This window comes from Dipodomys spectabilis, unplaced genomic scaffold (assembly GCF_019054845.1).
Source record: "Dipodomys spectabilis isolate Male_0828 unplaced genomic scaffold, ASM1905484v1 ptg000262l, whole genome shotgun sequence".
Taxonomy (NCBI): Eukaryota; Metazoa; Chordata; class Mammalia; order Rodentia; family Heteromyidae; genus Dipodomys; species Dipodomys spectabilis.
The window spans coordinates 2,123,204-2,150,696 of NW_024870939.1; the positions used below are offsets into that span (position 1 = coordinate 2,123,204).

Below are 27,493 nucleotides of genomic sequence, written 5' to 3' on the forward strand. Positions count from 1 at the left end.
CTTAGCTATGGTAAATAATGGTGCAATAAACATAGTTGTGCTGGTAGCTTTAGTGTGGTCTTGTTTGTAAACATTTGGGTAAATACCCAAAAGTGGGATTGCTGGGTCATAGGGGAGCTCTATGTGAAGTCTTTTGAGGAACCTCCATACTGCTTTCCAAAGTGGTTGAACAAGTTTACACTCCCACCAACAATGAAGTAAGGTTCCCTTCTGTCCACATCCCCTCCAGCATCTGTTGTTGTTAGAGTTCTTTATCATTGCCCCATTTGTTAGGAAATGGAAAGGCTTGGAAAAAATTATATTAAGTGAAATAAGCCAAGCCCAAAGAAACATAGGTCCCATGGTTTCCCTTATTTGCAATATCTAGTATATGTATGAGTCAAGCAGAAAAGGTCAGATAATGTGATGTTAGGAAAATGAACCCTTAGATATGTATTTAAATGTTTTTTTCTTTCATGCATTTGTTTCTAAAGCATTTTTAAGATTACTTCTTTGTTGCTTTGCATGTCCCTCCCCCACAGTATAACCCCTGCTTTCACTATATTTGATGTCAGTATAATTTGTGGAGGAGATGGGGAAAACCAAATCGTTTAAGGATACAGGTGGACCCGTTACACAATGAGAAGTACAAGTTGTCATGTCGAAAACGAACTTTACAACTTTGTGCGGGGGGGGGGGGGGGGGGAGGGCTTGGGGCAGGGAGAGGCTGGGAAGGGATGTGAAGGGTAAACAAAGGAGGAGGCTGCAATGCTTGATAAGAAATGTACTCATTATCTTGCCCATGTAATTGTAACCCCTCTGTACAGTATGTTCACAAAAAATAAAAATAAAATAAAAAAAGAAACTTGTCTTGGGCTGAGGATGTTACTCAGCAGTGGAGTACTTGCCCAGCATGCATGAAGCACTGGGTTCCATCTCTAGCACTGAAAAATAAATAAGTATATAACGAACATAAACAGCCTCTATGGGTAGACTTTTGACTATTTCCCATCTTTTTTGACTGTGGTAAGATAGATTGGATGGATAGATAGATATCTACTATCTACTTATATCTATAGCTATGAAGTTTACCAACCATGGTTAGACGTATAGCTTGGTGTCAATGAGAACACTGCCATACAACCATCCCCATCATCCATCTTGAGACCTTTCATCTTCCCCTAAAGAAACTCCATACCATGAACATACTCCCCATTCGCACTGTCCCTAGAGCCTGACAACCACTGTCATACCTTCTACATCTATGAATTTGACTTTACCAGGTGTCTCATATGAGCAGAGTTTGTGTGGTGTGTGTGTATGTGAGAGAGAGAGAGAGAGAGAAGCTGACATGTCTTCAATAATGCCAGTGAGTTTCACTGGCATTATCATTATTATGTCACAAGCATTTAAAGAAAAATAGCCAATAATGAAAATGTATCTGACACAATACAAAGAAACAATGTTATCTTTGGGGGGGGGGAAGTGAGCAACTGTGGGTGGTATAAGGAAGATTTGTTTGCTATCCACTGTTCTTTCTATACCTCTAGAAGTCTACATTTTGTTCATATATTGCCTTCTCAAAAAGTAAAAATTATAGGTATGGCTAGGTGGGTAGCTCAGTGGTAGAACACTTGCCTAGCATGCATGAGACCCAGCACTCCAAATTAACTAAGTAACTAACTAGTAAAAAAACTAAACTAGGGAACTAACTAACTAACTAAATAAATGCTACCATTAAAAAAACAGAAGTTGGGTGCACGACATCTAAGCCTTCTATGACTCTTCTGGCATAGACCATTAACTGTGCAACAAAATCTATGCCATCTTCTTCCACAGCCAGGGAATGGTAACTGGCACATGGCTAACCTCCTACCAGCATTTCCCAGCCTTCATTGCAGTTAGGTTTTTCCATGTGGCTGAGCCCCAAATAGCATCAGAGGCTAGGTGAGATGTGTCTTTTCCATTCCAGTGCCTTTTCCTCTGTGCTTTCTGTCCACTTCTGAAAACAAGAGCAAGGATGTGGCTAGGGAATGGAAGCATGATGGAAAGAGCCTGGGTCCCCAAATGATCCTGTGGAATAAAGCCATTCAATCACCTAGAGCTTGTACTGTTACACAAGAGGGAAAGGAACTTCTGTTGTATTTGGAGATCTTTTAGCTATAGCAGCTAGGATAACTCTAATAATATTACTCTAGGATCAGGAATCTGTCAGCCATAATATCAGAAAGGCTTTCTGGGGAAGAAAGAAATAACAGCCAAGATGGTTTCTGAGTCTTTTCTTCTGGTGTCTGGCAGTGTGCTAGCCCTTAGAGAGCTGAGTGTGTAGAATGGTGAGGGGTGGAGGAGGATTAAAAACATCTCCATTTTCAATGAAAATTCTTTGTCATCCTGATTTTGTTTGGACTCCAGACTGCAGTGACAACAGCCAGGGTCACAACTTTGTGCCTGACTCAGTTACTAAACAGCCTGGTCTTCTTGTGAAAGTCCCCTCACATCTTAGATTTGCATAGCTTTTAAATTAATGAAGAAAGAGAAAGGGAAGGAAGTGGGAAGCAAGACTCTCCAGGGCCCCTTCTGTCTAACAGTCCACCATGCCAGACCCTGCTTATAGGAAGACCAGGTTAAGGAGTTAGGTCTGATTCCCTGGGGGTGGGATACTTCCTAGACCCACAAGCTAAATGCTGGATGTAGAAGTGTCAGCAGGGACTTCCACCAAGTCCAAGTAAAACAGCTAGTTTGAAATTTCAGAGTCAGTCCTGCAAACAGGTGAAAAGGCAAACCCATCCCGGAACTGCAAAACTTCACATGCGAGAAAAATTGGGACCTAGTAGCAAGGCCTGTCACAGGCCAGGGAGCCTCCACATCATCTCAAAAGCTCAGGGAAACATCTCAACTTCAAACCACAGACCCTACTTATGCCTTAACTTGTCTAGGCTCAACCAGCTTTCTCCCTGCCTGGCTGAATGTGAAAATGTACTGCCTGACCCTCGGGAATAACTGGCTCCAGCTACAAAGCAGTAGGGCTATAAGGCTGTGTACTCTACCCAATTTCCCAGCTTGGAGAACGGGGACAAAGGGCAGTTAGATGACTGGAATAATGCATGAGTTCACTGATTTCAAAAGCAGCCAGTGTCTCCATTGAGCTGCCCTCTGAACCTGCCTGAACCTCAGTATGGAGACGGGGGGAGGATTGGATCCCACAGGTTTCTAGGGGACAGGACCCACCCCAGGACCCAGAGGGAGAGCAACTGCCCAGGCCCTGCACCCCTCCCCCCAGTTTGGCTCCCTCCACTTCCCCTCTTCCTCCTTCCAAGCTGCTTCTCCAAATCTCCTAAGGCAGCAAAGACAGAGCCTATTTAAAACAACCTCCAGAAGGTAATTAAACAGAGCCTGAAGGGGATCCTTCTGTAAGGAAAAGGATGCCTCCATCAAACAAACAAAAAACTTCCTAATTTATCAGTTGGGCTTATCGCATTATATCTTAACATTAATTTTATTGTCATGGTGATGCCAAGGTAATATGTACCTATACCAGTTTGTATGGGGTGAAGGCACCCTCCAATTCTATAGTCATCAGAAAGGTGGGGGATTGTCACCAGCCTCTGCATGGCATACAGTAGCAGTTGTGATATTATCCATGAAGCTCCTCTCTAGTGAGAGCTGCACCCAGGTTTGAGTTCCAAATCTCCCACTTGGTGGCCTTATGACTTGGGGCAACTTACTTAATCTTTCTGAGCCTTCACCTCCTCATTTGTAATATGAGGATATAAATATTGTGAAAATAGTTCATTATTTAGTGAACAAATACTGCTTAAGTATTCACTATGTGTTAAGCACTGTTTTAGGCAATAAAGAAACATCAGTGGGAAAAAGAAAAAAAAAAAGAGACAAAAAGCTTTTGTGGAGCATATGGGCTAAGTAAGCAATGAAAATAATAAAAAGTAAATTCTCTGACATGTTAGAAGGATAAACACTTCAGCAAACATGGAAAAGTAGGCCAGGGTAGGAGAACAAGGAGTATGTGGAGGCAGCATGGACAGAAATTATAGCACCTGGATGGTTCGGGTGAGTCTCAGGTGAACTGAAGGAAGTAGCGAGGCCTGAAAATATCTGGTGAGAGATTGTTCATGGCAAAAGCCATGAGGCAAAAGTAAGCCTGCCTGACACGTTTGAGAGACAGCCGGGAGGCGGTATGGCCAGAGCAGACTGAATAAGGAAAAAGGAGTAGGAGACCAGGTCAGAGAAGAATGAGGACTTACAGGCCTGTGGAGGACTGTGGTTTTACTCAGAGTGGAAAAGCAGACACTAATGTTTCTGCTACACAGAATCTCAGTGTGGTTTAATGGGCAAGGATGAGAGACACTTCCAGTTGTCATGTCTGGGGAGGGCTTGTTATTGGCATCTAGTGGGTAGAAGACAAAGATGCAAGCTGCAGTGCACAGGACAGCCCCACAGCAAAGAAGTACTCAGCTCCAAATGCCAATGGTGCCAAGGGTGGGGCACCCTAGAGCAGAGGGCAAACAGCATGATATGTGTTCACAGGTCACTGTGACTACTGTACTGGGAATGGACAAAGAAATCCAGGTAGAATGGAAGCCACCACCATGACCCAGCCCAGAGATGTGTCTAGAGCACCCAGCACAATGCCTGAAACTGCATATGCATGCCTCGGCTAGTAGGCTAACACCTCTCTGTGTTAATTGGAAATACCAAGCTGGGGCTGGCCCAAAGGATCCCAAAGCCTGAAGCCAGGAGGCTGGGTGAGACCAGTGGCCAGCCTTCCCTCTGGCATTTCTAATAATCTGACTCCCACAGAAGATTTGGGGTACAAGTACTTTTTAAGCCTCTTGTACTTGCTCTGCCACTTCCAAACTCAGCTGACCCCAGTTTTGTTTTTTTTTTCTGCCAGTGGGAGAAGACTTGTCAAATCTCTTCCATCGCAGTCACCCCTTCTTCTTGGTGGCTGTGGACAAAAATCCATCCTACACGGGGGCTCTGAGCTGCTACTGTGTTACTCTGGTACAGAAATGGGTAGCTGGCAAAGGCTGGCTGTTTATCCATCATCACTTCTACAGAATGTGGAATGATGGAAGAACCCCACTCACGAGTCTACATTGTGCCCATAAACATGCTTGCCACTCCTGGAAGCTATTCCAGTAGCTTCCAGGCTGGTTTCTATAATTGTGCTTCCTCTTCTAGCCCATCCCAGCACTGCCACCAGGCTCCACCTCCACACTACTCCTTTGCTCAAGAGCGCTCAATAGTTCCCTCTTGCCCCGCAGGACACAGCAACAGTGTCTCATTCACAATCTACCCAGTAACCTTCCAACTTGTCTACTTCCTCTCGCCTCATCATTCCACCTCTTTATCTCTGTTTCTCTGTCTCTATCCCTCCCTTTCCACATGTCCCCCACTGCATTCTATATCTCAGCTTTTGTCTGTGTCTTACAGGGTATGTCCCTTGCCCTGGATCCAATAGGCTGTATCAGATCCTTGTCCTACCACATACTGGCTATGTGATCCCTGAGTCGCAGTTTTCTTGCCTATAAAATGGGGTTGGTAGAAGTACCCACCAAATAGATTTCTATTAGCTTAACTGAGATAATTGGTATAAAGTGCTAACACTTGGGGGCTGGGAAGTCGGCTCAGTGGTAGAGCGCTTGCCTTGCATGCATGAGGCCCTGGGTTCGATTCCTCAGCACCACATAAGCAAAATAGAAAAAAGCCGGAAGTGGTGCTGTGGCTCAAGTGGTAGAGTACTAGCCTTGAGCTGAAGAGCTGAGGGACAGCACTCAGTCCCAGATTTAGGCCCCACGACTGGACCCCTCCCCCCAAAAAATTAATAAAGTGCTAACACTTAGTGTGGTACTGGCACTTGGTAAGAATGCAATGAGTGCTGGTTTACCTGGCAGGGGTCTTCCACATTTAACCCTACCTACCTTGATCCATGCAGACCATCCAGCAAGACCCCAGCATACAACATCCACAAATCTTATTGGTCATGCCTATGACTATGCTGTTGCTCAATTGTGGTTTTGTTGTTTAACTGAAGACTAGCACATCCAGTGTCTATCTGCTAAGCCCAAAGGATTAGTTGTGCTTATTTTTCAGGATTTACTATTCACCGGTACAGCAAACATTTCAGAAGACAGCAGTCTCTGGAGAAGATATCAGCTGCCCACTAATGGAAGAGTGAAGCAGGACCATCAGGGGTGAGCAACTGATGGTTCCCTGTGCACACCTTCTGCTGAAGTGCTGTTACTGTCAGCTAAGATGGCCAGCTGAGTACAGCAAAGAGTGCACCCACAGCACCCAGCACTGTTCAGGGCTTCAGGGCAAGGGATTCTGACTCTCACACCTGCCAAAGAACAGGACAGGTGCAGAGGAGGCCACTTATCTATCTGATATCAGGAACTGCCCTGAGCCTCTTCAGATGTGACCCTTAGGCATGGACAGCCAGAGCTAGGAATAGGATTAGGGGCTGTCCTTAATTCCAGGTGTATGAGGCTTCCCCAAACCCATGTTCTGCTGTCTGTGGAAGCCAGAGGAGTAGCTTTCCTTGCTGACTGTGGTCCAGGGAGGGAGGCACTGTGGCAACCTTGCACAGTCCAACCCTCAAGATCTAAAGACAGGGAAGAGTGGCTTCCAGAAAGCCAGAGCAGCAGGCTCACACCTAGAGCACTGTGCTACCCAGCCACCAGATGGACCCTGTAGGTATCCCCACCATGCACCAGAATGGAGAAGGGCAACCCATGCCAAGCCAGCCCCCAATTTCCCTCCTACTCTGCTTCCATGAGGCACACAGAGGCTTTCAGAAGAGAAAACAAAGCAGGCTTGGGACACAAGATAGGCAGTTTGAAGCTGCTGAGCAAAGAGGGAAGATGTGATTTTGTGTTTCCCTAACTCCAGGATGTAAAAGTGCTCCCCAAAAGCCAATCTCAACAAGGACAGGACAGAGAGGGCCAAGTCGAGTACTTGTAATCCTAGCTACATAGGAAGTAGAGATAAAGGGTCTGTTGCCTAAGGCAAGCCTTGGAAAAAGTGTCAGACCCTACTTGAAAAATAATAGAAGTAGAAAGGGCTGGAGGAATGGCTCAAGTGGTAAAGTGGCTGCCTATGAAGTTCAAGGCTCTGAATTCAAGACATAAAATGGGGGCAGAGCTTGGGCTAAGAGATAGGAGATGCAGCACTAGGAAAGGTTTGGAGAGGCCCCATCCCTGACAAGTAGAAGAATAACCAAGGTGTGAGGACTCTGGGACCAAGCACTGCCATCCAGGTTCTTCAGGGCTCAGTGCCAGAACAAAGTGTCACTGCCGAAGGCAGAGACCACATCCTGCTCTCCCTGCTCAGGGGTGCCCACCACTCAGCCCACAGTGCAACTGCCTTAGGACACACAGACCCCTCATGACCTCACCCTGCATTGTCTCATTACTCCCCAGGGCTCTTCACAAAGGAATCTAGCCAATGTGCCATGTCCATTCACACATTTGTCCTCCATTTACTTTGCAGTGCTACTATCTAACATCTGCCTTGTTCTTCCTAGGCAGGGCTAGATCTCTTGACCTCTGACTCAACTGAACCACTCCTCGCCTGCCTAAACCACTCCTACCCCAGCCCCTCCTCACCAGCCATCTTCTCATCCTTCAAATTTCAGGCAAGAACATCCTTCTAGACCTCCCAAGGCTGGGTAGGTTACTATTTCAATGGTTCCCCCACAGTGTCATTGTATCTTCACATCACTGTCTTTTTCTGGGGTTCTGTGAGGAAGGAACCTCATGTAGCTTCTCAACTGTTCTATCCCCATGCCCTAGTATCATATCTGCCCTGTAGTGTTGATATAAAAGAGAAAAATGATAACAAAGCTTGAGTGCCAGCTTAAGATGTCCAACAGTTGATTCACAGGGATTCTAGAATGAGAAGAAACAGTATAATAATTATCAAAGAAATAGTGTGATAATCAAAGAAACAGTGTAATAATTTTTGCCAGAACTAAAAGACAGAAGTCTTCAGATTTGAAGAGATCATAAAGATTCCAAAATTATGAATTTTAAAAGAGATGGCATTGTGAGATTGCAGAAACAAAATTTAAGGTTAAAGAGAAGATCATGAATATCTTCAAGGTAAGAAAACAGGAATGAAATGGCATCCATTTTTCAATAACAATATTGGAAACCAGAAAAAAATAGAGCAATACTTTTGTCAACCTAGGATTTTCTCCTCAGTCAAACTATCAATTAAGGCTGAGTGCAGAATTACAATTTGTTCAGACATAAAAAGACTCCAAATGTTTTTTTTTTTTTCTTTCATGTATCCAGGAGCTGCTGGAAGAGGTTTTTATTTCACCAAGACTACAGTAGAAACCACAAAAAAAGAAAGACATGGAACTGGTAGTAGGCCCCAGAAAGGAAATTTTCAAGGAAAAAAAAAAGTGTAACTGAAAGACAGGAGCTCCAAACTGAAAGAAGACACTAAAAATATTGAAATTTTGCTAGACTTTGCAATAAGAGTTAGAAATGATATAAAGGAAACTAAACCAGTAGGGGAAAATGAAGCAATTATCAACTCTAGATAAGACATAAAGTTGAAAAAGAGAAGAAACATAATCATGATACAATCAGCTTCCCTATCCAGCAAATGTTATTTGCAACAAAATTTGTAACAGCACAAATACTAAGTAATTATAGACCCATCCAGACAATGATCACTCTTTTGGAAGGGGGATGGAACAGAAGGAAGAAGTATATTTTCAGGGTAGATAGTAAGAGAGCTGAATCTCATCTGCAAAGTAGAACTACTTGAAAAATATCAGTATAGGTAAGCACATTCATTGGAAACATAGATTTCTATATTTCTATTTCAAACAGTTGAAAGTAGTTGCTTCTGGAGAGCAGGAATAGAGAGGCTGGTTTTTCATTACAAGTGTTCTAATTCTTTTGAACTACTCATGGATGTTGCTTTGAAAGTGTGAAATTAATCATTCTGAAATGAAGTTTACAAACAAAAAGAAAAACTTTGGCACACTAACCATTAGATTCTGTACTCATTAAAGTGGTCCTTCCTTCCCCTCCCCCAGTCACCTGCTCATTGGTGACCCCTGGGCGCAGGGTCCCATGCTTATAGTCCTCTAGTAGTTGCACGGCTTCTCTCAGACGTCTCTGTGAAGAAAAGAAAAGAGATGTGAGTGTGAGTTCAAGGCTCCTGAAAGTCATATGGAACTGTACCAGCATCAACCAAAGTGCCAGTGTCCACCGGGTATCGGACCTCAGCCGTCAGTTCATAGAACACACAAAACATCAGAAGGATACCACCTAAAAACCTTTCCACAGGGAAATGGCTGGACTTTGATTGTATAGGCTGTTCAAGCACCTAAATAAGGGCTGTTCAAGCACCTAAACAAAAAGTAAGGAACGTATTCCAAAGCCATATCTCCATATTTTGTTGAGTGAGAAAGCATATTGCCAAGTAGTATGATGTGTTCATTATACCAGACAATTCACACACAGAGATAAAGCAATATTTTCTATGAGAACATCTGTGGTATAAGTGTAACAAAAAGATCTGGGATGAGACCCACTGGTGACAGGGTTAGGAACTTATAGGTAGGAGAAAGGGCCTACACTTGACATGGGATGTCAGGAGGAACTTTAAACTCATTTGTAACGTCAGAAGCTTTTATAAGGCAATATACTATGCTTTCGACATTTTAAAAGCACTAGCAGAGATTTTGTACAATAACTGACACACACAGACAGAACAAATAGAAAGTTGAATCATATGACTTTTAAAATCTTAAAAGATAAAGAGAGAGCAACAGATAGGAGGTAGTCTTTACAAACGTGTATAAGAATGTTAAAAAAAAAAAAGTTCATAGAAGTATGATTCATATAGCCCCATGCTGCAAGTAGTTAATAAGAGAGTGGAAAAGTAAAACACAATATATACACAAAGAGATATTACACAACAATTCAAAAAGTAAACTATAAATATATGCTACAATGTAGATAACTCTCACAGACATTATAGGGAAGAATGCATTTTTCCAAAGATGGCAACCTCAATATCCTCATCTCCTGTGATCTTCTAGAACTGTTTTTATCCCTTTGAGCCTAGATAGGGCTTTGTCACTGCCTCAACATATAGAGAATGGCAGAAGGAAAATGATATGACCTCAGGTTAGATCACAAAATGCCCTGTTCTTTCACCTTTTTATCTAGATGGATACTCTCTTAGAATCTAGCCACCATGCTGCAAGGGAGCCCAAACAGCTCAGGAAAGATCTGCATGCATAAGAACTAAGCAATGGCACACAGCTCCAACTGAAGCACCAGTCAACAGCAAGCACCTATTGCTCTACCATGTGAACAAACCATTGTGATTTTTTGTTTTATTTTAGTCAGTTGTGGGGCTTGAACTCAGGGTCTGGGCACAGTCCCTTAGTTTTCGTGCTCGACTAGAGCACTACCACTTTGGGCAATAGATCCACTTCTGGTTTTCTATTAGTTGGAGATAAGAGTCTTTCCTGCCTGGGCTGGCTTCAAACTGTGATCCTCACATCTCAGCTTCCTGAGTAGCTAGGATTTCAGGCATGAGCCACCAGCACATAGCCCAAGCAAACCATTTTTAAGTGGCCCTTCCAGCTCCTTAGTCCACCCAGCTGTCCTAGCCATTGCCATATGGCAAAGACAAATCACCCTCTCCAATCCCTACCTAAATTGAAGCTCAATAAGCAAAGTAATTATGTTATTGGGTATTTCAAGCCACTAATTTAGGGGTGGTGGCAGAGTTTGTTACATAGCCACATAACCAATGCAAATAATGGTAAGTGAGAAAAGACAGGGCATACACCTGTAAGCCTAATGCTTGGAAGGCTGAGGCAGGTGGACATTGAATTTGAGGCCAGCCTGGGCTACATAGCCAGTCTCAAAAAAAAAAAAAAAAAGCAAACAACAAAACAGGCACAATAGAGTACACATGCAGTTCAAAAACAGGCAAAACTAGCCTAGGGCGGTAGAAATTATTACAATGTTAAACTTGGAGGCAGTACTGACTGGGAAAAGCACACAAAGAATCCTGTGGCATAATTATTCCATGTCTTGATTGTGGTGGTTATATGGGTATAAACAGATGTAAGAATTAATTAAACCATACGCTTAGAAATCATGCATTTTAATGTATATGTGGCATACCTAAAAGAATGAACAATAAACAGACAACAGTGATAAAGGTAGCTTATGTCCAGGTATTAAAGATTCTACACAAAAGGATGGCAAGTATGGGGGAAGAAACCCAGTGACACCAGCTGTTTCCCTTTGTCTATAAGACAAGACTAGCTAGGAACAGCAGTACAGAGACCTCAACACTAGTCCCTTGATCTAGGAAAAGGGGCAGTACCCAGAGGGACACTCAGCAGCAGACAGGGTGTGCTGAGCTAGCTGACAGCAAGGTGGCTGTTCAGCCACCTGCTATGCTACTGCAGCAAGAAACACTGCCAACCCAGACTAACAGCCAGGTCCATCATCCATCAGCTTGTCTGGACAGCAAAATGTGGCCAGTGCTGGTCAACCCCAGCCTGGACCACAGCCGAACATCTGGCAATCAGGGGGCCAGGAAAGCTTTTCTTGAAATAGCCTCAAGGCTGACAAGAGCTGTCTGTCCTCTTTTAAATATATGGATGTCAGTTTCCAGATTCCAAAGAGTCCTTTCCTGGAATCTTCTTACTTCCAAAGTAAATAGCTTTGTGGGATTTTCTTTCTTTCTCTTTCTCTCTTTCTTTCTTTTCCTCTCTCTTTCTTCCTTCCTTCTCTTCCTTCCTTCCTCCTTTTCCTTTTCTCCAGTTGTATAAGCAATTCATTCTGTTTAAAGAAAATGTCAGAAAAAAATAATAAAGCACAAAAAAGTCATTTTAAATCTCCTTTGCAAATACTACTTGATATAACCATGGGAAAAATGAAGTTGAGGGTCAGGTATAGTAGTATGCATCTATAATTCTGGCTACAAAGAGGTGGAGATAAAAGGAGTACATTCCAAGGCTGGTCCTGGCAAAAACTAAGACTTTATCTTAAAAACAACAAAAGCAGCCAGGTGCCAGTGGCTCACACCTGTAATCCTAGCTACTCAGGAAGCTGAGACCTGAGGATCACAGTTCAAAGCCAGACCAGGCAGGAAAGTCTGTGGAACTCTTATCTCCAATTAACCACCAGAAAACCGGAAGTGGTGCTGTGGCTCAAGTGATAGAGCGCTCACCTTGAACTGAAGAGCTCAGGGAAATTACCCAGGCCCAGAGTTCAAGCCCTACAATGAACAAAAAACAACAACAAAAGCAAATAGAGGTAGTAGCATGGCTCAAGTGGCAAAATACTCTGAATGTAAACCCAGCATCACCAAAAACAAAAGAGGGGGACTGATGTTCCTTCTAGATTTTAATTTGAGTGTGTGTGTGTGTGTGTGTATGCGAACACGCGCATGCACGGGTGCATGTGTGCACACACATCCACAACCCTGCCAATATTGGAGCTTAGGCTCAGGGTCTGAGTGCTGCTGTTTAGTGTTTTTTTGGCTCAACGCTGGTGGTTTACCACTTGAGCACTCCTCCACTTCTGTTTTTTTGTGGTTAATTAGAAATAAGAGTCTCACAGACTTTCTTGCCCAGGCTGGCTTTGAACCGTGATTTCAAGTCTCAGCCTCCTAAACTAGGATTAGTTATTGGTACCTGGCAATAGTGATTGTTTCAACTTGTTTGAGGTCACACAAATAGTAAGTGAGAAATTTAGCATTTGAACCCAGAATTTAGTCAGATCTTTGCTCTGCGTATACTTCCCCTACCCACAACACTCTTAAAACCTAGAGCTGCACCAGGATCCCTTATCCCAGCCAGCTCCCTCCTGTTGCCTTGGCCTCTGCAAAACCTGGACAATGCTTGCTCTACTTTCCAATGATGAATAGTGAATGGCTCTGTGCTCTCATTATTTTTCCCACTCCAGGGATTCTCCTGAGTTCCTATAACAACCTGGCCAGATTCCATCTCATTTGACACGGTCATCAAAAGGAGCCCTCTTGCCAAAAGCATAAGTTCCAATAAGTTCTGAGCTTGGCAAAGGGTGTGAGTGAAAGAGAACTAAATCCAAAGTTCCTAAAGACAAGCCTGTGGACCTAGGCTTGAAGAAAGCTGGATGGGGCTCTTCACTCTGGGTGCTATAGGCTAGCCTCAGTCTTCCTAAGCCTCTGTCAAGTTTAAGAGACCAGGGTTCCAGGCCCTGTGGGATGGGTAGGGCCCAGACCACCTGTCCAGAGAGACCTGGCTATTTCAGAGGTTGGGAAGGGGCAAGTTTGGAAAGACTTGGGGTCTAAGAGGAGGGTCTCCCTGTTTTCACCATCCTCTCCCACTGCTGGGTTGTGAACCTCGGCAGAAAGGCCCAGGTCTTTGAGGAGGAGAGATGCTGGGAGGTTGGAGCCTGGTGAACTTTGTAGGAAGTCTTTTCTACCAAGAACAAAGTAGTCAGTCCCTGAATGCAAAAGCTGTGAGGGGGTCCAGCTGGTACAAAGACAAGGATGCAAAGCTATGACTCTGCCTGAGGCCTAGAGTAGGACAGCCCATCCTGCAGCCTTCCAAATACCTCTATTGGGCCAGCCCACTGTAAAATGTCACCATGACAGTCTCCTTGACAGGAGTGTGATTTCTAGAAGGTCCTCTGCAGTCCCATATGTCTGGAAAGGCAATTCAGAAGCAGTGACTTTGTTGTTGGTGGTGGTGGTGGTCATGAGGATTGAACTCTGGGCCTGGGCACTGTCCCTCAGCTCTTCAGCTCAAGGCTAGCACTCTACCACTTGAGCCACAGCACCACTTCCAACTTTTTCTGTTTATGTGGTGCTGAGGAGTCAAACCCAGGGCCTCATGCATGCAAGGCAAGCACTCTACCACTGAGCCACCTTCCCAGCCCCGCAAAGCTAATCTTTCCTGGACACACAGTCCCAAGTTACATCTAATGGAAGATGCCTATATAATCCAAATATTTAACGTATTATACTATTTTGTCTATTTAATACAACTAGTGATAGCACTTGGCCAAGAGGTAAGTAACACCCAGAAATATTTCACCCCTCTTCCAATATAGAAACTCACCTTGTGGGTGGCACTTAGATACTCCTGTCTTCTGTTTCCTTCCCCAGAATGCCTATCCTCTTAGCCACCCATCAGCAGTCCCATCTATCCTTAAGGTTCATGCTACCTTCTTTAGGAATCTTCCAGAAATGATGTTGCTTTCTTCTCTAAACAGAGAGGATTCCATTTACAACTCTTTGAGGTCCCTGACCACTTATCTTCCATGTGCCTAACTTACCTATGAGAGATGATAACATGCACAGAGCAGCTAGTTCCAGGAATCTTTCAGGACCACAGTACCTAAACTAACCTCTCTAACCTAACACTAACTCAGGGCCATGAACATGTAACAGAAGTAGTGATTGGAGTTGCTAAGGGAAAGTGAACGGCATGGTCAGAGTTACAAGTTCAGATTCTAGTGTAGAAAACCAAAGTCACTCAGCAGTGATGTTGGTCTCACAGAACTCTGGGACTCCAAGAGATTGCTCCCTGTTTACTTGGACATAGCAAAGATCAGCCCTCTGTGCATGCATGACAGAACCATCCTGACCATCATGTTGCTGAGAAGTTCAGAGCCAAGAGGAAAGGGTACTTCCTTGTCTAAGGTCTCACAGAATGATGAAGGTTACCCACAAACCCCAGGAACCCTCAACTCTTCAGTTCTACTAGACATCAGCCTAGGAGCAGTACTCACAACAGCAACTGACTCCCAAAGAAACCACAGCAAGGCCTGAGCCTTCCCAAGCTCATGGCCGCAGGGCAGGTATCCAGGTAAGAAAAGGAAAGGGTGCCAGTGGCTCATGCCTATAATCCTGAGAGTTAAAGATAGAAGTTTGGTGCCAGCCCAGGCAGTAAAGTCCATGAAATTCATCTCCAATTAACCACCAGAAAAACAGAAGTGGTGCTGTGGCTCAAAGTGGTAAAGCATTAGCCTTGCGTGAAAGAGCTCAGGGACAGAGCCCAGGCCCTGAGTTCAAGTCCCACAGCTGACCAAAGTGGGACAGAGAGAAAGAGGCCCTCTTTACTGTCACTCCAAGCTGAGCCCAGGCTGATACTGGAAAAAAAAAAAAAAAAGAGGAATTTTTCCAAAATGTTTAGAGGAAGTAGGTAAGATGGAAACAAGAGTTTGAGGTACAGTGGAGAGTTTGGGAGTCCCAAAATTTACAGAACTAAGAACAAGAGAGTTGAGAGACAGGGGAGAATTGGGCTGGGGAGTGGGGTAGACAAGGAAATAGGGAGGACAGAAGGCTATGTACATTTCATGGCTTGACTGTTTAATAGCCTATCATTCTCAAGGGGCTGTTTGGGTTTTTGTTATTTTGGTGATGGTGAGATTTGAACTCAAGGACTTAAGCTTGCTAGACAGGCACTCTACCAGTTGAGCTATGACCCTAGCACCTGGGCTAGTCTTGCATCTGCTTGGGGTCAGGGCAATCTTTTTCCCCTGACTTGACCATACAATTATGTATGGACTCAAAGCTGTAGGACATGGGCTCTTCTCTTGTTCTCCACCACTATCCTAAGCTCTTTGTCCTTCCTGGCAGTCCCAGATTTCCCCCATACCCTAAGTTATACCTGTATTTGCTGGGATAGATCCTTGGCTTCTACAGACCATAAGCTACCCTCTTAAAGGCTCAAGGGAATGAAAAACAAGGACAATTTTCCCTGCGGCTGACCTTCAATCACATTAGGAGTCTGCCATTCTGCCAGCTCACCAGGTAAAGGCAGGACATCAGTCTATCAGCTCTATCCCAAGAGCTTTAAAAAAAATTATGACCAAGTTGGGCACTAATGGCACATGCTTATAATTCTAACTACTCAGGAGACTGAGATCTGAGGATTGCAGTTTAATGCCAACTGGGGCATGACAGTGTGTGAGATTCTTTTTTTTTTTTTTGTCAGTCATGGGACTTGAATTTTGGGTCTGGACGCTGTCCCTCAGCTTTTCAGCTCAAGGCTAGTGCACTACCACTTGAGCCACAGCACTACTTCTGGTTTTCTGAGTGGTTTATTGGAGATTAGAGTCTCATAGGCACTCCTGTCTTGCTGGCTTTGAACTGGGATCCTCAGATATCAGCCTCCCAAGTAGCTAGGATTACAGACGTGATCCATTGACGCCGGCTTTGTGAAGCTCTTATCTCCACTTAACCACCAAAAAGCCAGAAGTGGAGCTGTGGCTCAAATGGTAGAGTGCTTGCCTTGAGAGAAAAAACTCAGGGTCAGCACCCAGGCTCTGAGTTCAAGGCCTACTAGTAGAGCGCACACACACGTGCACACACACACACACACACACACACATACACACACACGCTCTCTCGCGTGCTCTCTCTCTCTCTCTCTCTCTCTTACTCACACACACAAACAGTAATGATCACCAGCTTGTTTATACTCTTCGGAGTTTATTCTAAAAAAACAAAGTTAGGCCAGGTGCAGGTGGCTCATGCCTGTAATCCTAGCTACTCAGGAGGCTGAGATCTGAGGATCACGGTTCAAGGCCAGCCTGGGCAGGGAAGTCCGTGAAACTTTTATCCCCAATAAACCACCAGAAAACTGGAAGTGATACTGTTGCTCAAGTGGTAGAGCACTTGCCTTGAGCTGAAGAGCTGAGGGACAGCACCCAGGCCCTGAGTTCAAGTACAATGACCAAAAAAAAAAATGTTAGCAAAAATTAAAAGCAATATGTCCAGGGGCTAGGAAGGTAGCTCAGTGGTAGAGCGCTTGCCTTGCATGCTTGAGGCCCTGGGTTCAATTCCTCAGCACCACATAAGCAAAAAGAAAAAAGCCAGAAGTGGCGCTGTGGCTCAAGTGGTAGAGCGCTAGCCTTGAGCTGAAGAGCTGAGGGACAGTGCCCAGGCCTAGAATTCAGGCCCCATGACCGGACCCCAAAAAAAAAAAAAAAGCAATATGTCCAAGAGTGTTTGTTGCAAAGAAGCAAAAGATGGGAAGCAACCTAGCTATTAGATCTAAAAGCCTAACCAGAGATGGTTATTTATGCATAAAATGTGACTTTTAAACATTGCCTAGCATGTGTAAGGCTGTGGGTTCCGTTTTCAGTATCACAAAAATAAAAGATGGCTCGGACCTATAATCCCAGCTACTTCGAGGCTGTCCTTACTTCATGATAAGGGCTTTGCAAGCTCCTGGTGGTTTACTTCCCTGACCTGATGCTGCACATACTGCACCCAGGACAGGAACTCGCCAACCTTCATGTCCCCCAAATAATTTGATCTTATAAAGTTCATGAACCAGACTGAGTTTGCCCTCTGTTTCCTGCAAATGACCACAGACAGGACCCTACCACAGTTTTCAACTTTTCATAAGCACGACACAACGTCAGAAGAGACCTATGCATGCCCTCACTGGGACACTGCTTTATGCGGGCCTTCCAGCTCATCCTGGCACCCGATGCGCCTTCCCACTGCTTCCTCCTCTTCTTCCTTCCCTATCCTCTCTCCTTTTAGGATCAAAAAAGCACAATTCTCCCTCTCTGTCAAGCAGAACAACCTCCTCCTCCTCCTTTGAAGCCTTGTTCAAGGCATTCTGAGAACAAAGACAGCCTTCTTCCTAAGAGAAATTACTGTGAATAAAATTTCCTCTGCCTCATTACACATACAAGGGTTGGAATCTTTTTAAAGCTTGGTCAGTTATAAATTGCAAACAAGCAGCTGCAGAACTCTCTGAAGATGAGTCTCTCCATTGATTTAGCTACTGCTCCTAAAAACCAGGTCATTAGATGATTCAGGCTGCCAGGATCTCTACACCTGAGGATGTCCAGCTTCCAAGGCCACTTCCTGTGATGTCCAGCTATGAGCCCTGGACAGTGTTTTACAAAATATGAGCCACAGTCTGTGGACTAACCAGCAGTTGGGGACAGCCTGGCCTGCCTGTGTCTCATGACTCAGGGGTGAGGATGGGGCTGAGATTAGAAACATGCATCTTGCTGGCTGTAATTTCTCATGGTATCTATCAATAGAGATGATCTTGCCAAACAGCATTCCTGAACTGGAGATGGTGAAGATGAAGGCCACTACCTTTCTGGCCTACAGGTCCCACTCAAGGCCTTTCCAGACTTTGTAGAGGCTATAAGATCTTCTGGGAGCAGAAACTTTCCCACAGGCTGGCAGTTGCCCCTGGTAACCATCCCTAACTCAGGTGTGATAGGGAAGGGAGGTAGTTCTCTCTAGGAAACCTATCAGAGCTCTGATAAAGGGAAAGATTTGAAAATTATTCTAAAACTGCTATTGCCTTGTTATTTTCTAGGTGGCAAATGTTACTTTTGTATTTAAACTAGTAGTGAGAGGGCGAAAAAGCCTATGATTTTTTTTATTGACTGATAAAGAGAAATAGGTCAACACGTTTTTGTCGTACATAAAAATGTTAAGGTCTGGGGCTGGGAAGGTGGCTCAGTGGTAGAGCGCTTGCCTTGCATGCATGAGGCCCTGGATTCGATTCCTCAGCACCACATAAGCAGAAAAAAAAAATGTTAAGGTCTGGGACTGGGAAGGTGGCTCAGTGGTAGAGCGCTTGCCTTGCATGCATGAGGCCCTGGGTTTGATTCCTCAGCACCACATAAACAGAAAAAGCCAGAAGTGGCTCTGTGGCTCAAGTGGTAGAGCACTAGCCTTGAGCTGAAGAGCTGAGGGACAGAGCCCAGGCCCAGAGATCAGGCCCCAAGACAGACAAAAATAAAATAAAAAAATAAATGTTAAGGTCTTTCAAAAAGTAAGAGTTTAGCCGGGTGTCAGTGGCTCACACCTATAATCCCAGCTACTCAGGAGGCTGAGATCTGAGGATCAGAGTTCAAAGCCAGCCCAGGCAGGAAAGTCTGTCAGACTCCTATCTCCAATAAACCACCAGAAAACGGGAAGTGGCGCTGTGGCTCAAGTGGTAGGGTGCTAGCCTTGAGCTGAAGAGCTGAGGGACAGTGCCCAGGCCCAGAGTTCAAGCCCCATGACACACACACACACAAAAAAGTAAGAGTTTGCAGAACATAGCTGTAGATCAAGGAAGAGAAGAATACAATGAAATGATCTGAGGGTGAGAAGAAGGAGGACTGGAAGAAGGGTGTGAGTCTCATGGTACTTGTAGCAAGCTGCCCTGAAGAGGCTCATCCATCCTCAAAACTCCAGCCTGTCCTGGCAATCTGAAATACCTTCTCACCTGCCAAGTTCCTCTCTACTTTTTCTCACCATGCCTTGAAGTCCACCATTAGCACAAGCCTCTACTGAGGACACCAAGCAAATAGCCTTTATGTTAGAATTTCACTGCAATTGCATTTTGTTTTGCATAGTTCTAGAACTTTCTAGGATGACATATTACCTAAGCTTGGTCAACAGTTTCCTTCCTTCTTGTTTCCTTCCTTCCTTCTTTTTTTCTTTTGTCTTTCTTTCTTTCCTTCCTTCCTTTGTTTTTTGCCAATCCCGGGGCTTGAATTCAGGGACCTAGGCACTGTACCTGAGCCTCTTTGTGTTCAAGGCAAGTGCTCTACCACCTGAGCCACAGCACCACTTCCAGCTTTCTCTGAGTAGTATATTGGAGATAAGAGTTTCACGATTTTTTTCTGTCTGGGCTGGCTTCAAACTGTGATCCTAAGACCTAAGCCTCCTGAGCAGCTAGGATTACAAGCGTGAGCCACTGGCACCAGTGGCTCAGTAGTTTCTTAAGGTTTCCTCCAATTTTTATATAATAATATTCATTATGACTCCAGACAAAATCCAGAAGTGAACCCTCACAAGGGGGTAGGAAGCTCTAAGGAGCAAAAAAAAGGCTGAGTACTAACATACCTCAACTCCTCGTCCTTGCTAAGCTGTAGCAGGAAACCACATATTGGGTAATTCCCATACTTCCTGGGCTGCCACCTAGTTACACTGGGAATGCTTCTAAGCCCAGGTGCAGCAAGTTTGTGCTTCCTTCCACCATGGCCTTTCTCTCCCAGAACTGGTCAACTCCAGGGTTGCACAAAGCCAGTATTCAGCATAGAGAGGTGAGTGAAATGCTGGTCACCTTAAAGGTTCAATGACTTGCCTCAGGGTATGAGGTGGTTAGGCCTTCTGCAGGCCAAGTCATCCCAGATAAATTCCCTGAACAGGACAACCTGAACAGGTAATTTAGATTACCTGAACAGGAAATGCAAACTTTCTGAGAACAAGCCTACCTGGGTTCATACTCTGGCTCCACCACCAGCCAGCACCATATACATGACACTTCTGTCTCTATTTCTTCAGCTGTAAAATGGAATGTATAATAGATCCCCCTTCTAAGGTGGCTTTGAACTAATCTGATGAGCTCAAACATGTAAAATACTTGCAAATTCAACACAAAGAAGTTATCAATGTTTCAGGGAACTGATAGGCTTATTCTAACTTGAACATTACACAATATATATGTGCATGGAAACACTACCCTGCAAATATGTATAATTATTTCGTGTCAATTTGAGAAAACTGCCTACAAATTGCCTTGCTCAGAGTGCATTTCATAAATGCTTGCTGCAGCACGTGGGGGAAGGGGGTTGGGAAGGAGAAAATGAGGAAAGATGTGACACTGCTCAAAAAGAAATGTACTCATTACCTGACTTATGTAACTTTAACCCTTCTGTACATCACCTTTAAATAACAATAAGTAAAATAAAATAAAAAATAAAAACACTGGGCACCAGTGTCTCACGCCTGTAATCCTAGCTACTCAGGAGGCTGAGATTTGAGAAGAGCAGTTCAAAGCCAGCCTGGGTAGGAAAGTCTGTGTGACTCTTATCGCCAACAAACCACCAAAAAACTGGAAGTAGCTCTGTGGCTCGAGTGGTAGAGCACTAGCCTTGAGCTCAAGAGCTGAGGGACAGCACCTAGGCCCTGAGTTCAAGCCCCACGGCCAACAAAAAATAAAACAAAATAAAATGCTTGCTATTTTATATGTACCTGTATTCTTGCACAGTTGAAAATACAAATGAAAAGCTTTTAAAAACACACACATCTTAGGAAGGTATTCCCCCAAAATGTAAAATTTGATAATAGCAAGTGTTGGTGAGGAAGTGGAACTACTAGAACTTTTAAAGATCATTGATAGGAATGTAAGATGAACAACCACTTTGAACAACAGTGTAGCAGTTTCTGGTAAGGTCAGCTATTGTATTCATTATGCTTATCATATGAACCATCAATCCCATTCTTAGTTATTTATTCAAGAGACATAAAGCATACATCCATAAAAAGAATATTCATAGCAGTTTTATTCATAATAGCACAAAACTGGAAAAAGTGGAAGTGTTCATCAACAAGTGAATAGATAAACAAATTCTGGAACATCCTTTCTATGGAACTCTACTCACCAATAAGAAGATATGAGTATTGATACATGCAACAACATGGACAGATCTCAAGTCATTATGTTAAAAGATGGCATGCTGTAGGAGACTACTAATGCAATGGGCTGGGAATAAAAAAACAATAAAAACAGAAAGCAGAAGAGGAGCCACGGGGGCTGGGGGAAGGGCAAATGGATTATAAAGAAACAGGATGATGAAAATGTATTACATCTTGACAGTAGTTGTAGAGATAGGACTGAACATATTTGTCAAAAATCATAGAACAGTTTTTAAAGGGCTTAAAAGACCTAATATTAAAAGCCATCAACAATTGTCAATTGTTACCTGAAAGAGGAAGGAACTGGGTAAGGAGGATAATGAAAGATAACTTCTTATTCTACGTAAACACTCTGTAGATGGGCACTGTTGGCTCACACCTAATCCTAGTTACTCAAGAGGCTGAGATCTGAGGACTGAGGTTCAAGCCAGCCCAGGCAGGAAAGTTTACTAGACTCTTATTTCCAACTAACCACCAGAAAACCAGAAATGGAGCTATGGCTTAAAGTGGTACCCCACAACCAAAACAAAACAAACAAAAAACACCACATCTGTCTGTACTATTTGAATCTCTCTCATGTCTGTCTCATTTCGCTTCCTCTCCCTCTCCCTCTCCTGCCCTTCTCTCTCTGTCTTTGTCTCTCTGTGTATGTGTTTTTCTTTGCAGTGAAGTGCTTGGAATCAAACCCAGGAACCCTTGCATAATAGACAAGCTTTCTACAATGGAGTTTCAGTCTTGTATAACCTTTTGTAATGAGCATATAATTCATGTAGTTCTAGTAAATTCATTACTTTTTTTCTTTTTATTTTAACTTTTAGTTGGTCATGTGGCTTGAACTCAGGGCCTTGGCACTGTCCCTGAGCTTTTTCCGCTCAAGGCTAGCACTCTACCACTTTGAGTCACAGCACCACTTCCCATTTTCTGGTGGTTAATTGGAGATAAGAGTCTCACACATTTCTTACCTGGACTGGCTTCGAACAGTGATCCTCAGATCTCAGCCTCCTGAGTAGCTAAGATTACAGATGTGACCCACCAATACCTGGCTTCATTACACTTGTAAATAGTAATAACAATGCCACCTGTCTTGAAAGAACATTGTGAGATGCAAATGAAATGCCCTGGAAAGGCACACAGCAAACAAAGGGCAAGGGAACTCTTTCTGGTTGATAAAGATTTAGATATGTTATCTTTCTTTTCCTCCCCTCCCTTCTCCCCCCCCCCACCTTCCTTCAGATGACCCACACATTCCCAAATGACAAGGTACAGTAGCCCCAGGTCCTCCAGTGAGAATGGTGGCCATGACTCACCTCAGTGACAAAGAGTGTGCGAGGGTCAATGATGTCCAAGAAGTGCCTGAAGCGGCCATAGAAGGACGTCTGGAGAAGAAGGTGGGAAAGGAGAGGAGGGGAGGTCAGATGTGGTATACCATCCTCAGAACACTAGGAACCCCATTCCAAACTCATCATTGTGAGTTGGGTCCCCCAATCTGAAGGACTCCACACTGTGGGTAATGAAGGCCCATGAAGCCTTGTCATTCAGAGAACTCGAGGGCAGCTTTTCTGGGCTGAGAGCTTCCTAAAGTCAGCTCAGAGAGACCACTGAGACACTCGATGGCTGAGTAGCTGAACTTCCCTTCCAGGTGCTTCTCACTGTCCTCCCTTTCTTCCATAGTCCTAACATCTATTCTGAATCCTCAGACACTCCCAATCATCACTGCAGGCTGGAGGTGAGACCTGGCCCCCAGCCACCTCTCAGCTTCCCTGCCCCTCACAGGGCCCTCTCCAAGGTTCAGCTCTACTCCCCAGGCAGAGATGAAGCATGGCAGCACTAAGCTCACAGCCCAGAGGCCTCCTTTCAATGCATAGCCCTGGAGATGTGATGTGATGAGCCTCAGGATGAGGGGCAGCTCCCCCATCCCCCAGCCTTGTCCCAGAGAAGGGGTCCTGGAAAAGGAGGGCTTTGTACTAAGCAGGCCACAGGCATTCGAGCACAATGAAAAGAAACCTAGCAACGCTACAGAGGGGCCTTCTGCCTAAGGATAAAGCCAGCTAGGCAAAGCCAAACTCAAGGGAAAAAGAGAGGGTGCCAAGCATGGGAATGGGGGGAAGGTTCCAAATGCTAGGGTTTCAGGCCTCACTTACTACTCTCTAGATTCTGCCTCTAATTTCTCCCCAAAGCCCCATAGCTCCCCAAGCATCATTCTCTGCATAGTGGAAGAAATGGAAACCTCAGCATCCTCTCCTCTTGCTTACAAGGGCAACAGCTTCTGTAATTAATCTCTTTCCTGTTACTTCCAGCATAGATCCTATCATCAGCTACAGGTTACCTCAAAGTTTGTCTTCACATCTCACCTCCATTTCTCTCCTCATCTTAGCAGCCCCTGTACAGCATACCCTACTTCCATCCCGCTCTGGGTACAAATGAGACAAATCAAGCCTTAGCCCCATTCCTAACCCAAACAATTGCTTTCCTAACCTCTCACAGCTTAAATGGCCTAAACCACTCCATGACAAAATGGTGCTCACACTGTTGTCCTGGCAAAACTTCAGCTCTCAGAATTTTGTCTAAGGAAATAATATTCAGAGATGTGGTCAGAAGTCCATGTTCAGGCCAGCACCAGTAGTTCATGCCTAGAATCCTAAATTAAAGTCCACGTTGGCATGCTTATCTCAGGAGGCTGAGATTTGAGGATTACAGTTTAAAGCCAGCCTGGACAGGAAGGCCCATAGACACTTATCTTTAATTAACCACCAAAAAGCAAGAAGTGGTTCAAGTGGGTAGAGTGCTTTGAGCAAAGTAGCTAAGGGACAGTACTCAAGGCCTGAGTTCAAGGCCTGTACTGCCCCACCCCCAAAAAAGTATATGTTCAAGATGTCTACTGCTATGTTATCTATAAGAGTGGCTGGTTAGATAAGGGATAGCCCATTCATATGGTTGAATACTATTCAATCACATTTTCAGGCAACGGCTATGATATGAAAAATGTTTATGAATTTGTAAAACACATACAAGTCCTATAACAACTTAATAAGTAAGAAAATAACTAGAGATAAATGCTAAATGAAGAGCAAAAAGAGGAGATAATATTGAAATCCAAGTCCACTAAATGGTACTAAGGCTCCTTGGGGAAGTGATTCCCGGGTTGGATTTGTGATTCTAGGCTTTGCTATACTAGAAAGTAATGAAGTGTCATCTCCCAACCATACACACAAGTGACAGGGCTATGTCAAAAGGATTATTAGACAGCCAGGCATAGTGGCACAAGCCTATAATTCCAGCACTCAGAAGGTTGAGGCAGGAGGATTGCAAGTTCTATCCTAGCCTGGTTACATAGCAAGTTCCAGCCTGCCTGTGCTACCTTGCAAGACCTTAACTCAGAAATCAATCAAGCCGGGCGCCAGTGGCTCACGCCTGTAATCCTAGCTACTCAGGAGGCTGAGATCTGAGGATCGCGGTTCAAAGCCAGCCCAGGCAGGAGAAACAGTGAGACTCCTATCTCCAATAAACCACCAGAAAACCAGAAGTGGCGCTGTAGCTCAAGTGGTAGAGCGCTCGCCTTGAGCTGAAGAGCTGAGGGATAGTGCCCAGGCCCAGAGTTCAAGCCCCACGGCCGACAAAAAAAAAAGAAAAAAGAAAACAATCAAACAAGCAAACAACCCAAAACCCACTGAAGGGCGGATGATGGGTACTGTGTGCCTTAGACGTGACAGTTCAATAAGTCCAGAGCAACACCACTGTGATATTCTGGAGGGAATTAACCTAATCACAAGAAAACATCTGATGAACCCAAATTGAGAAGCATTCCATAAAACAAGTGATCTTGTTCATCAAAATGTCCATGTCATAAAGACAAAGATTGAAAACTGGATCTACATTAAAAAGAATCAGTTTACTAGCTTGTATGGCTTGGGATAGAATCTGAATTAGAGGGGAAATATTTTCAAGGCCATTATTAAAATGTGGCAAATTTGGAATATAGACTCTAGATTAATTTTTTAAAAAAGAATTTTATCCATGTTAAACTTCTTTTTTTCTTTTTTGCCAGTCCTGGAGCTTTGAACGCAGGGCCTGAGCACTGTCCCTGAGCTTCTTTTGCTCAAGGCTAGCACTCTACCCCTTGACCCATAGTGCCACTTCCAGCTTTTTCTGTTTATGTGATATGAAGAATTAATCCCAGGGCTTCATACAAGCTAGCCAGGAATTCTACCACTAAGCCACATTTCCAACCCCATGTTAAATTTCTTTTTTTTTTTTTGGGGGGGGGGGTCCAGTCATGAGGCCTGAACTCTGGGCCTGGACACTGTCCCTCAGTTCTTCAGCTCAAGGCTAGTGCTCTACCACTTGAGCCACAGCGCCACTTCTAGCTTTTTTCTTTTTTCTTATGTGGTGCTGAGGAATCAAACCCAGGGCCTCATGCATGCAAGGCAAGCACTCTACCACTGAGCCACCTTCCCAGCCCCACCCCATGTTAAATTTCTTAAGTGTAGTAATGGTATTGTGGTTATGAAGAGAATGTCCTTGATCTTAAGAGATAAGTCACTGAGGTACAATGGGATGAATTGATATAATTTACTTTCAACTGACTGGGCAAAAAGAACATGAGTAAATATGTAAAGCAGTCATAAAATTTTAAAGTGTAGGTACTATTTTATTTTTTATGCTGGTACTGGGGTTTGAACTCTCCCTTGCTTGGCTTGCTTGCTCAGCTGGTCTTCTACCACTTCTACCAATCTAGATTTTGCTGGTTATTTTGGAGATGGAATCTCATTTCTGGCTGGCTCTGAACTGTGATTCTCCAGGTCACAGCCTCCTTAGTAGCTAGGATTACAGGTGTTAGCCAGCAGCACCTATTTTTTTCACAGATTAAAGATGCCTGTAATTATGACAGGTATATTTTCTGTTACCAGGCTTTCTAGACAAAGGGAATAAAAAAGGAAACTCAAAAGCATGTTAAAAGCTGGTAGATCCAGGGAAAATGTATAGTGGGAAGTTCCCCATGCCCTAGCAAGGCTAGAGTTGTAAGGCCACTTTTCTAAAAGATTGATGGTGTTCCAAAGTCAGTTACAAGCAGCATTTTTCAGAATGGACATTATGATGTTACAAAGATTGCCTCTGGGTAATAGGATTATTAATGATTTAATTTGTCTATCTTTTAAATTGCTTTTAAAATGAAAAGCCAATATTAGGTATAATATATAGAACTAATATTCTATTTTAACATGTATGTAAATTAAAGTCCAAGGTGGCATGCTAACCAATACACTGAATAATAAACTCCTGAAGGAAATGGGCTGTTGAACTTTCTTCTTTGGCTCCCAGTCTCCTTAAGCATCCACGCAGGGACCACAGAAACACCTACCATGCAATGAATGAGTGGGCTGAGAGCCTCCAAAGGCTTTTAGGCTTCCTGAAGGAGGTGGAGCCAGAGCCAGGCTTTGGAGGGTAAGACTAGAAAAGGATAACAATTGGGCTACTAGTAGTCTGAGAGCGATGAGGGTAAAGGGGTGGAAGTAAGCACCTGCAGAGAATGACCTGCGAGTAACAACTTATAGAAAATGCCCCAGCAGACACTTCAGCCTCTGACTTGCCTGTCCTTTTGATCCTGTCCCAATCCTGCCAGTTCTACTGGGCCATTTTCTACCAATACCACTGGGGGAGGTGTTAGAGTATATTAGACTTTGCCAGAAAACCACACAGACATCCAGGTACAAAGAGCAAAGAAAAGGTTTATTGACAGTAAGGGACCAGCAAGACCCTTTCTCACAAGTGAGAAGTGAGAAGAAGTGCTGGCTATTGTCTGAGGTGACCTATATAACCTAGGAGGGGCTAGAAGGGACTAGGAGGCAGAGACCCCAGTATGGACGTGAGGGCCAGGGGCTTCATCATGGCAGGCTAGGATTTATGGCTGCTGCCCAAGTAGTAGGTAAGGGGTCCTGCAGCTGCCCAGACCTGAAGGTCACTCTAAAGGGTTCTTGCTGCCTTATTTGGTGGTAGCTGTCCCAGAGGAGTGCCATCTCAAGGTAAAGGGGGTTTGGAGGCTGATTATTTACTGCCT

General features: G+C 44.2%; 1 protein-coding gene across 3 annotated transcripts in view; it reads right to left on the minus strand.

Moving 5' to 3' along the window:
* Positions 1–27,493, minus strand: part of Sfxn5 (sideroflexin 5) — a 113,175-nt gene that overhangs the window by 75,775 nt on the left and 9,907 nt on the right. For all 3 annotated transcript variants that reach the window (XM_042699817.1, XM_042699816.1, XM_042699815.1), the window contains exons 2-3: positions 22,746–22,814; positions 9,060–9,137 (exon numbers count right to left, since the gene is read on the minus strand). In XM_042699817.1, the coding sequence (XP_042555751.1) occupies positions 9,060–9,137; positions 22,746–22,814 (147 nt within the window). The remainder of the gene's footprint in view (positions 1–9,059; positions 9,138–22,745; positions 22,815–27,493) is intronic.